Here is an 11,797-nt window from a genome sequence, read left to right on the forward strand (position 1 = left end):
TTCTTAAACCGGTCCACCTCTCCACCTCACTTTCCCCTCTATGAGGTGCTTTAAAAACTACTCCTATAAACATGTTTATGGGCGATCAGCCCTAATATTGTCTTACGCGGCTTAATAGTGTTTCTGAAAATTCTCTGGGCTTATTTTTTTGCATTAAAAGCACGATGCAAAAATAAGTTATGTTAAATAATCATTGTTCACAATAACAATGCAAAATTACATCTATATATTCCCATGTTGTGATCTGAGACTTCCATGAGAAGGTTAATTTCTACAAAGGAGTAATCTGGTCAAAGAAAGCCAAAAAAATGGATTCCAAGGAATAAGGGAAATTGTCTCAAGTTATTTATATGAATACATTATTTCCTCCTCCTTTGCCAGTTGTCCTCTGTTTCACACAATGACCTGAAGCCCCAGGTCCTGGAGCTGGGCCATTGTCAGAGGGCTTCCAAAATACATTGCATAGCAACCACACTGACAAATTTAAACAGGTTTGCAAGGAATCGTGCACATTTACCAGCTGCTTATGTCACAAATGTTGGTTCAGGCGACATAATCCAGAGACCGCTCAGCAAACCAAGTTAGTTTAAAGTTTATTTATTAGTGTCAAAAGTAGGCTTACATTAACACTGCAATGAAGTTACTATGAAAGTCCCCTAGTCGACACACTCTGGCGCCTGTTTGGGCACACAGAGGGAGAATTTAGCATGGCCAATGCACCTAACCAGCACGTCTTTTGGACTGTGGGAGAAAACCAGAGCTCCCGTAGGAAACCTGCGCAGACACTGGGAGGACGTGCAGAATCCACAAAGGCAGTGACCCAAGGCCAGAATTGAACCTGGGTCCCTGGAGCTGTGAGCCAGCAGTGCTAACCACGGTGTCACTGTGCCTCCCAAATGATGATAGCACTTACTTATCAAAAGAAATCTTGAAGTCAATACTGGCATGCATCATATAAAATTGTTCATCTTTCCTTCCAAAGACATTTGTGAAATTAAAACAGAGAGGTTAGCTGTGGGGTTGACATTTAGCTTGTATTTTCCAATATAAAATAATTGGAGACAAAAGTGATTCAACAATGCAGAAGAGGAACTGTGCTTTGGGATGACTGCACAGAAGCCCTCGAGAATCAACTGACTGAATATCACTGTGTTTCAGCTTAACTTTAGCCCCTCAAGTCTTAGTATCGTACAGCCAGCTTTAACACGGTCAGTGCTGAATCCAATCCCATCTCACTGCCTTTCTACAAAACCCATTCATGCTAATAGCACAGCATGATTTCAACTTACTGTGTTCATCACCAATTATATTGGACACTGACCCAGCACGTTACCCAGAGAAGGAAGGCTTTACAAAGGACACAAATGCAAAACCAAGGTCGCGGTTAAAAAAAAAGACAGCATTAAGGGAGACAGTACTCTCAGCATGGCAAACACCAGAGATATCCTTCATATTTAAAGGGGTTTTAAAGTAAAAGCAGCTCCCACAGACGGAAAGATCATATCGGTATTTGTCGATTGTATTTGCCAAAAGAATATCAACGAGTGGTCATTTTTCAGATTCACCATCAGTGTGCAGGGCAACTTGGGATGGGCTATAAATGCTACCCCTTGTCAACGATGCCACATCCGAACAGAAAATAGCAACAGATGCAGATGCATGTATTTAAATAGACACTCGTTTCCACTATTAGAGCTGTGAAAAATGTCAGTGTAACTTCACCCAGTCGCACCTGGCCCCAACTGCTACCGGATCAAATTGAATATAAATCGACGCTGCCTTTTGTTCTTTCAATTCTTCAAAAAGAGAACATTTAAGTCTGCATCCCTTGCCTCAACCTCAAAAAAGTCTTTCTTTTGATCATTCTCTGGATGCGAGTACTGCTGGCAAGATTACCATTTATCACTGTTTTCCAATGGCCCTGCAGACAAGGTGGCATTTCTGAAAATTCTCATTGTGGTCTCGAGATTACAGAGGGTAACCAGATATTCAAGTCAAATCACTCCTCCTTCTCACTACTGTTATCAGACACAAGAGAAATAACATGGAAACATACAGAAAATCATGGAGGCAAAACACAGCTTGACACATTTGCCATTACAATGAGGTTACCTGAAATCCACGCATTCTCTGGAAATGGGCCATAGTGTCACTGATTGTGTAAACTCGAACATGCCCCATGTGGAGTTTCCCTGAGGGGTATGGGAACATGGAAAGGACATAACATTTTGGCTTTGATTCCTGAGGGGGAAAGTAAAGATAATCTGTGAAAGAAAACACTGCAAATAACAGCCACTGAGTTTATAACTCACAAAGACATTTGAATCTGAACTTGTAACTTACTGTTGCATACTAAATGCAACATAGAATAGGGCTAGTAAGGATAAAGAGTAGCACGGGACACCTCGTATTTTACACTACAAAAAAAAAGCAAATATTGCCAATGCTGGAAATCAGAAATAAAAGCAGAAAAATGCTGGAAATACACAACTGCTCTGGCAGTGCCCATGATAATAAGCAGAGTTAAAGTTTATTTATTGGTGTCACAAGTAGGCTTGACACTAATGAAGTTACTGTGAAAATCCCCTAGTCACCACACTCCAGCACCTGTTCGGGTACACTGACGGAGAATTTAGCATGGCCAATGCACCCAACCCTCACGTCTTTGGATTATGGGAGGAAATCAGAGCACTTGGAGCAAACCCACACAGACACAGGGAGAACGCGCAGTCTCCACACAGTGACCCAAGCTGGGAATCGAACCCAGGTCCCTGGTGCTGTGTGGCAGCAGTGCTAACCACTATGCCACCCCATCAACTACCCAAATTAGTTTAAAAATACAAGGGAATAGCAGCCAAATTTCAGCATGTGGGCATCACTGGCAAGGCCCTTATTCATTGTTGATCCCTAATGTTGAGTCTTGAGAGATGGAATGAGCTCCGTCTGTCCAGAGGCCCCTTCCTCCCTTGATGCAAGTTTTACACATGGTTTGTCTCTTTCTGTACGTTCACGAAAACATTTTTTTTAAAAAATACTTACACTGATTTCAGAGATCGCCTGGAATTGCTCTTTTAGTCGCGTGTGCCAGTGTTCTTCGACACGTTTCCTTGTTTCGGCTTTATACTCTCTTTCCCATGATCCTGCCTCTCTGGAGATGTTTCTGCTGTGTCCCCTCGCCCGACTCCCATATTGCTCCAGTAAACTGACCCAGTGACGTAAAGGTTTTTTCAAGCAGGAAGAACAAGGCCCCAGCTTCTGCAAGGCAGTCTTCATTTTTTGTACAACCTTTTAAAATTAAACAGATGATTGTCATTATAGGGGGAAGACACAAGCTTCTTCCATTGGGAAATAGATACAAAAGATCACTTACCAACTGACTCAAGAGCAGCTTCCTCCCTGCTGCTGTCAGACTTTTGAATGGACCTACCCTATATTAAGCTGATCTTTCTCTACACTCTAGCAATGACTGTTACACCAAATTCCACACCCTCTCCTTTCCTTCTCCTCTACGTACTCTATGAGGTATATTTTGTCTCTATAGCGCGCAAGAAACTATACTTTTCACTGCATCCCGATACAAGTGACAATAATAAATCAAATCAAAAAAGCTTCCAGTTTTATGGTGGGGTGGAGTGAGAACTTGTGCACAATTTAAAGCTTTAAAATTCATGACAGGCACAACTTTTCTTAGTCAGAAATAGCAGCCCACTGCTCAACAGTTATAGTATACTACAGGGAACTCAATGAGCCATTTACTCCTGATTATCTGTGTATTCGCAAAGTTTGAAAATATTTTTACAAATTCCCACCAGAAGTACAGAAACAATGATAGATCTCGCTTGAGGGGTAATTTACATTTCCTGATTGGAAGACAGGGCAGGAAGAGTGTAAAGATGCTTGTCCACCAGTCTAAGGAAAACACAACTCATTTACTTATAGGTTAAAATTATAAAGAGGTTTGCAGTCTCAAGGCTGCAATCAGCTCCCCAGATAACTCCCACGCTCACCAGGGTAATCTCCCACCCAGCTCTCTGATTGGCTCACCAGGTCATGTGATTCTTACACTGCAGATGGATCCTTAAAGGGACACACACCACATCCCTCCCCCTTTATGTCCTTTTATACAAATGTCAACATTCAACTTACACAGTCCAAGATAACTAAACATTTAGTATCTTAATTGTGTCATAAATTAAGTCTTTCGGGAGGTTTCACAATCATTGTGGGGGGAAGACACAAGCTTCTTCCATTGGGAAATAGATACAAAAGATCACTTACCAAGAAGTGCCATCATTGTGGATGGTAAACTTCTGTGTCTGGGGAGCTTCCACAGGAAGCTGTCAGCCAAAACCACAATGATGGCACGTCTTCAGGCACAGGTGGTTCAGTTCGGTTTCCATGGAGACAAAGGCTGTGCCTGTCACTGGATGACCAGGTGCTTTGGTGCTAAGATAGTCGGGAACATTTCCAGTTGACAATACCCTTCCTGACAGCAAAAGCCGGCTGCTCAGGCAGCGTACCTTTATTCAAACAGTCTGTGTGTTTTCGGACAATCCTTCCTTCTATGTCCACCGGATAAGACAGGTGCCTAGTTTTAGGGACAATGATTCCAGGGACCCAGCTCAACACTACCAAAATTCCTCACGTACATGGTATCATCCACCACAAACAACCATGCTGACTGACAAGAATGACAGTTTATCTTCTGACAGGGCAGCACGGTGGCACAACGGTTAGCACTGCTGCCTCACTGCGCCAGGATTGCAGGTTCGATCATGGCCTTGGCTCACTGTCTGTGTGGAGTTTGCACATTCTCCCTGTGTCTGCGTGGGTTCCCTCTGGGTGCTCCAGAGTCAAAAAATGTGTTGGTTAGGTTGATTGGCTATGCTAAATTAACCCTAGTGTCAGGGGAATTAGAAGGTTTAATATGAGGGGTTATGGGAATAGGGCCTGGGTGGGATTGTATTCAGTGCAGACTCAATGGGCCGAATGACCTCCTTCTGCACTGTAAAGTTTATTTATTAGTCACAAGTAAGCCTCACATTTTCACAGTAATTTCATTGCAGTGTTAATCCCCCAGTCACCACATTCCAGAGCCTGCTCGGGTCAATGCACCTAACTAGCGTGTCTTTCAGACTGTGGGAGGAAACCAGAGCACCCGGAGGAAACCCACACAGACACGAAGAGAACATGCAGACTCCACACAGACAGTGACCCAAGCCGAGAGTCGAACGCGGGTCCCTGACGCTGTGAGGCAGCAGTGCTAATCATTGTGTCACAGTATATGCACTGCAGGAATTCTATGAATGTTTTGGCTGGTCTCTGCTCCCTCCAACAAATTTGGAAACATGAGGCTCAGTCTCATAAGAACATAAGAAATAGGAGCAGGAGTAGGCCATCTAGCCCTTCGAGCCTGCCCCGCCATTCAATAAGATCATGGCTGATCTGAAGTGGATCAGTTCCAGTTTCCCTCTTTCTCCCCATAACCCTTAATTCCCCTATCTACCTGTGACTTAAGTATATTCAGCGAGGTAGCCTCCACCACTTCAAAGGGCAGAGAATTCCAGAGATTCACCACCCTTTGAGTGAAGAAGTTCCTCCTCAACTCTGATCTAAACTGCACCCCCCACCACCTTATTTTGAGGCTGTGCCCTCTAGTTCTCATTCTAGCTCTCATTCTATCTATGATGACAGTTCATTTAACAACTCTGCTAGCAAGACTCCTGTTGTTGCATTTGGAGCGTCCTAAAGCCCAGGGAGAATCACAAGGTTTCGATCTCCAGGTTTCCTCTAACTGCTTCTTTACGTAGGACATAAAAGTTGGAAGGCTCACTCAGCTGGTCCATTGGATGCTGGGTGGTAAGGCACAGTTCTAATCTGCTTTATACCATTCAGTGAAATGAAGTTTTGAATCTCAGCATTTGTGAATATTGTTCCATTGTTGGACACTACAACTTCAGATAATCTGTGGGTGGAAGAACATTGGCATAATGTTTCAATGGCAGCACATGATGTCGGAGGCTTCGCCTGAAAAATGTCCAACCAATTCGACAGTGAGAAATACTGTCCACAAACGGACCAACGTAATTAATATGAACTCGTACCTATAGCCAGCCAGGCCGTTCCTGAGGGTGCAGTGGGGCTGCAGTAGGCAGACTTTGTCGCAGCTGGCATGGTTCACAGTGCTTCTCTAGGCTCTATGTCAGCATCAATGCCAGGCCAACACACAACTTCATCTTTGAGATGCCCAGATAAGCATTAAGCAATTCTATTAGAAGTGGCTCTTAGATCCTTAGATGGTTCAAAATGTACCAACAGGCTTGAATAGTGTTGAGTTCTCCAAAACCAACGCTGGCTTTTTTTTTAAGAACCAGAATACAGAGAGCCAATAATGTCAAGTTTGGGTTAAAAAAAAAAAGCATCATGGTCAATTCTCAGAATGACTTGAGCTCAGGTGTGATTTGAGAGCGGGGGGAGGGGTGGGGGAACAATGCCTCCTTTATGGCCTTGACCTTGTCTTCTATGAGGTGTAATCCCTGAGTATCTACACGGTAATGCAGGTAGGTTATCTCAGTGGCTTGAAAAGTATGGAGGTGAATTCTAGCAACTCCTCTAAGTTCGCCTTATGCTCAGTTTCTGTCATTCTGGGATCATCAAGGTATAACACAAGTCATGGCGGCCCTTGCAGCAGACTCTGCATTGTCCAACGGAGAGGCCTCAGCTGGAATACTGCATTTTGGTCCCCTTACTTAATAAAAGATAAAGTAACATTGATTCACCAGGCAAATTCCTGGGATGAGAGTGTTGTCCTAGCAGGACAGCCTAAATAGACTGGGTGTGTTCCTTGGAGTTCAGAAGCGTGAGGGGGGAACTTATTCAAACATAAGATCCTGAGGGAGGCTCGACAGGGTAGATGGTGAGATGTTTTCACCAGTAGAGAAGTCTCAAACAAGTGGACATCGCTACAAGATAATGGCCAGTTATTTAAAACTGAGATACATAGAAAGTTCTTCTCGCAGAGAATGGTGAATCGCTGGAATTCTCTGCCGCAAAGGTTAGTGGACGCTGGATCATTAGAAATATTTGAAGTGGAGATGGATAAATATTTGATAGAATCGGAAACAGAGGGCTATGGGGAAATGTTACAGAAAAGGAGTTGAGGCATGATGGTGTTGGCACAGTGGTTAGCACTGCTGCTTCACAGCTCCAGGGACCTGGGTTCAATGCCTGGCTCGGGTCACTGGCTGTGTGGAGCTTGCACATTCTCGTGTCTGCGTGGGTTTCCTCCGGTTTTCTCCCACGGTCCAAAGATATGCAGGTTAGGTTGATTGGCTATGCTAAAAATTGCCCCTTAGTTTCCTAAGATGCTTAGGTTAGAGGGATTAGAAGGTAAAATATGTAGGGATATGGGGGTAGGGGCTGGGTGGGATTGTGGTCAGTGCAGACTCAATGGGCCGAAGGGCCTCTTTATGCACTGTAGGGTTCTATGATTCTTTGATTTGATTCTATTGAATGGCAGGGCAGGCTTGAAGGGCCTAGTGGCCGCTCCTGCAGCTATTCCTTGTGTACTTGTGTGCATCCTCTGGAAAACTGCATATGCTGAAGATACACAAAGGACAGATATGTATTGGAACAAACCCTTTGTGTGTTTATTGTGACCTCGAGAAGCCATTTAATTCTAGTTGCTGATGTATATAACTCATATCCAGTTTTGTACAAGATTGATCTCCAATCAACTTTGCAGACACATCTTCGATCTTCCGGATTGGCTATTTATCCAACAAGGCAACCCAATTAGAAACTTTGTAGTGCTTCAGTGCAGAGGGATCTGCTCCTTGATTGGTTCCTCAGGTCACGCAACCTGAACGTAACCATCACTGCCAGGAGGAATTAGTGGGGGACATTTCCGGTTTCCTGCTCACTCCATGCTTATACAGCTAAGGCCAGTACACACACACACCTTTGACAGCTCACTGATCAAGAGTGAGAAATTGGGTGCTATTGTGCGAAGTGGAGGCATGCAGCAGCTTAAAAGAGGGAACAGGCAAATAACTCTGGGGTTGCAGAAAAACCCCATGATTCAGACAGTGAAAGATATTACTGGAGCAGAGTCTTTATGCACTTTTATTTACAGAAATAAATACATATTGTGCATCACCAAACTGCAACCATTGTTTCAAACTACTATATGCTGCAGATATAGAATATTGATAAATGTGTAACAGTGATATATATTGAGCACATGCATTGTCCATTGAATACTATTAAACACCCAATTGACATTAAAGAAAAATCACCTCTAAAAATTGTCCAACTTCATCCATCTTGGCTCATATACTGCTGAAACTCACCTATATGTTTGTGAACTCTGTTGACTAATGCAATGCACTCCCAACTATTCTCCCTGCATAATCTTGAGGTCATCCAAAATTTGCTGTCTGTGGCGTAACTCACACCAAGTTCTGTTCCCCTATCACTCTATGCTCACTAAGCTATGTAAAGAAACAAACTGATTTTAAAATCCTCACTCACAAATCTCTCTATGGCCTTGCTCCTCTCCCTGTGTAATCCCTCTCCCTAACAACTCCACGAGACATCAGCAATCCTCTAACTCTGACCTCTTGAACATCCCCAATTTGAATTGGCCCATCATTAACGGTCATGCCTTTGTTTAAAGCTTATTTATTAGTGTCACAAGTCAGCTTACATTAACACAGCAATGAAGTTACTATGAAAATCCACTGGTCACCTTACTCTGGTGCCTATTTGGGTACACCAAGGGAGAATTCAGCAGGGTCACAGGCAGCGACTCAAGCCAGGAATTGAACTGAAACTCTGCTGCTGAGGCAGCAGTGCTAACCACTATGCTACCACATGACCTAGACCCTCTTTCTTCCCCTACCCACCAGCTCTGAAATTCCCTCACGATGTCTTCCCAAATTTCTTTGGCTTCCCTTGCCTCCTTAAAATCCTCATTTTTAGAATAGGCTACTGGTTGCAATTCCAGATATCTCCAAGTGTGGCTCAGTGTCAAACTTCACTTCATGTCACTGCAGTCAGCACCTTGGCTATTTTGTTACATAAGAACATAAGAACATAAGAAATAGGAGCAGGAGTAGGCCATCTGGCCCTTCGAGCCTGCCCCGCCATTCAATAAGATCATGGCTGATCTGTCGTGGCTCAGTTCCACTTTCCCGCCCTCTCCCCATAACCCTTAATCCCTTCTCTTATCAAAAACCCATCAACCCGCTTCTTAAAAATATTTAGCGAGGCAGCCTCCACCACTTCAACGGGCAGAGAATTCCAGAGATTCACCACCCTTTGAGTGAAGAAGTTCCTCCTCAACTCCGTTCTGAACCGCCCCCCCTTTATCTTGAGGCTGTGCCCCCTAGTCCTACTGTCTTTTTTGAGCGGGAAGAGTCTTTCCACCTCTATCCTATCCATCCCATTCATCATCTTATACGTCTCAATGAGATCTCCCCTCATTCTTCTAAACTCTAACGAGTACAAGCCTAGTTTATTCAGCCTCTCCTCATAGCTCAACCCCCTCAACTCCGGTATCAGCCTAGTAAACCTCCTCTGCACTCCCTCCAAGGCCAAAATATCCTTGCGCAGGTGCGGCGCCCAAAACTGCACACAGTACTCCAGCTGCGGCCTCACCAATGCCCTATACAGCTGCAGCTGTATTACATTACATTACATTAAGCATGTGTCTATGCCAATTGTTATCATTTGACAGGGAGCATGACACATTTGTTCACAGAACAAAGAAGAAGCCTGCAAGTCCCAGACAACTCAGGAAGCAGCCACAATGTACTCTATGAACAGTATGCTTTGTCTGCACAGCATACAAGAAAAAGTACTTTTCACTCTACATGCCACAATAATACATTAGTCAATGGCCAAGAGGTGAAGAGATGAGAAAAAGGAGGGGGTCAGAGTCTGAAAAAAAAAACACAACTAAACTAAACCAGCCCAGATCAGGGCAGAAGCTGATTCTTGTGGTGAAAATAAACTGGGAAGAGCACAGCCACAGCTATAAGATAAAGAGATGGAGAGGGCTGCCTGGCTTCATCAGTAAGAAGCCTCACAACACCAGGTTAAAGTCCAAAAGGTTTATTTGGTAGCACACGCCCCCGAAAGCGAGTGACTTGCGCTACCAAATAAACCTGTCGGACTTTAACCTGGTGTTGTGAGGCTTCTTAGTGTGTTTACCCCAGTCCAACGCCGGCATCCCCACATCATGGCTTGACCAGGCCACGGGAGAAGCTGCCCGAGTTCGTGCGGGTTTGCCTTTCGTCCCGGAAAGGGCGGGCGGAGTGAAGCGCAGCAAGAACTCACCTCACCCCCTGGGCGCCGCCATCTTGCCGGCTCTCTCAACAAAACTTTATTGAAACCGCATCCGGGCACAACTTTATTGACAAGGGGGGGAAATCTACGCAGGCGCGCCGCCGGCAGCCACGTGCGCTGGAACGCGGAGACAGCAGCCAAGGTTCCAGGACCACGTGACTGCTGTTTGAGCGCATGCTCCGGGCTGTATGTTGCAGAATGAATGGAAATCCCACACGCTGCGCCCACTCCTGCTCCTAACCTTTAGAAACGATACCGAGGCCATTCGGCCCATCTTGTCCATGACAGCCCATTGGAAAAGTCTCATCCCAGTAAGAAGTCTCACAGCACCAGGTTACAGTCCAACAGGTTTATTTGGTAGCAAACGCCACTAATAAACCTGTTGGACTTTAACCTGGTGCTGTGAGACTTCTTACTGTGTTTACCCCAGTCCAAAGTCGGCATCTCCACATCGGGAAGTCTCACCACACCAGATTACAGTCCAACAGGTTTAGTTGATAGCACAAGCTTTCGGAGTCTCGCTCCTTGTTCAGATGAGTTGTATTCACAAACAGGATATACATTTACACAGACTCAAATTACAAGATGGTTGGAATGTGAGTCTTTACAGATAATCAAGTCTTAAAGGTACACACAATGTGAGTGGAGAGAGGGTTAAGCACAGTCTATAGAGGTGTGTATTGTCTCCAGCCAGAACAGTTAGTGAGATTTTGCAAGCCCAGTTAAGTCGTGGGGGGTTACAGATAGTATGACATGAACCCAAAATTCCAGTTGAGGACATCCTCGTGTGCGGAACTTGGCTATCAGTTTCTGCTCAGTGATATTGCGTTGGCGTGTGTCATAAAGGCCGCTGTGGAGAATGCTTACTGAAGATCAGAGGCTGAATGCCCGCGACTGCTGAAATGTTCCCCGACTGGAAAGGAATACTCCTGCCTGGTGATTGTCAAGCGGTGTTCATTCATCCATTGTTGTACATTTGCATGGTCTCCCCATGGACACCCAGCCGTCCTTTGTAACCCTATCTTCCTGCACCCAATACCATAGCTGTCCTGTAGCTTACAGCAATTAAAGTTCAGATCCAGGTACTTTTTGGTTAGGTGGATTGAGCCAACAGATGCTGGACTGGGGAATTTCATAGTAACTTCATTGCAGTGTTAATATAAGCTTCACTTGTGACTGATAAATAAACATTTAAAAACATTTTTAAGAAGAGTTCAATGACTCCGCTACCTGCCTTACCTTTTTAATGCAGAGCCTCTATAAGGGGTTACCAACCCTCTAGGATTGGTCTAGAATCCCCAGAAATTGAAGACTAATCTCCAGGACACAGCTGTGTGCAACCCTGGAGAAAAATAAAATCATTGGGGCATTAACAAAAAGATGGCAGCACAATGGTGGGGCGCATAGTGCCACAGTGGTTATTATTGCTGCCTCACAGCACCAGGGA

At 44.6% G+C, this 11,797-nt stretch overlaps 1 protein-coding gene across 1 annotated transcript in view; it reads right to left on the minus strand.

Annotated features, from left to right (window-relative positions):
- The window catches only part of lars2 (leucyl-tRNA synthetase 2, mitochondrial), an 83,642-nt gene extending 73,275 nt beyond the window's left edge, over positions 1–10,367 (minus strand). Inside the window, exons 1-3 of the mRNA XM_080201844.1 lie at positions 10,342–10,367; positions 3,040–3,285; positions 2,113–2,241 (exon numbers count right to left, since the gene is read on the minus strand). Of these exons, the coding sequence (XP_080057970.1) occupies positions 2,113–2,241; positions 3,040–3,273 (363 nt within the window). The 5' untranslated portion in view covers positions 3,274–3,285; positions 10,342–10,367. The remainder of the gene's footprint in view (positions 1–2,112; positions 2,242–3,039; positions 3,286–10,341) is intronic.
- Between the last annotated feature and the right edge of the window lie 1,430 nt (positions 10,368–11,797).

Source organism: Carcharhinus amblyrhynchos, chromosome 2, assembly GCF_965287045.1.
Source record: "Carcharhinus amblyrhynchos chromosome 2, sCarAmb.v2.hapA, whole genome shotgun sequence".
Taxonomy (NCBI): domain Eukaryota; kingdom Metazoa; phylum Chordata; class Chondrichthyes; order Carcharhiniformes; family Carcharhinidae; genus Carcharhinus; species Carcharhinus amblyrhynchos.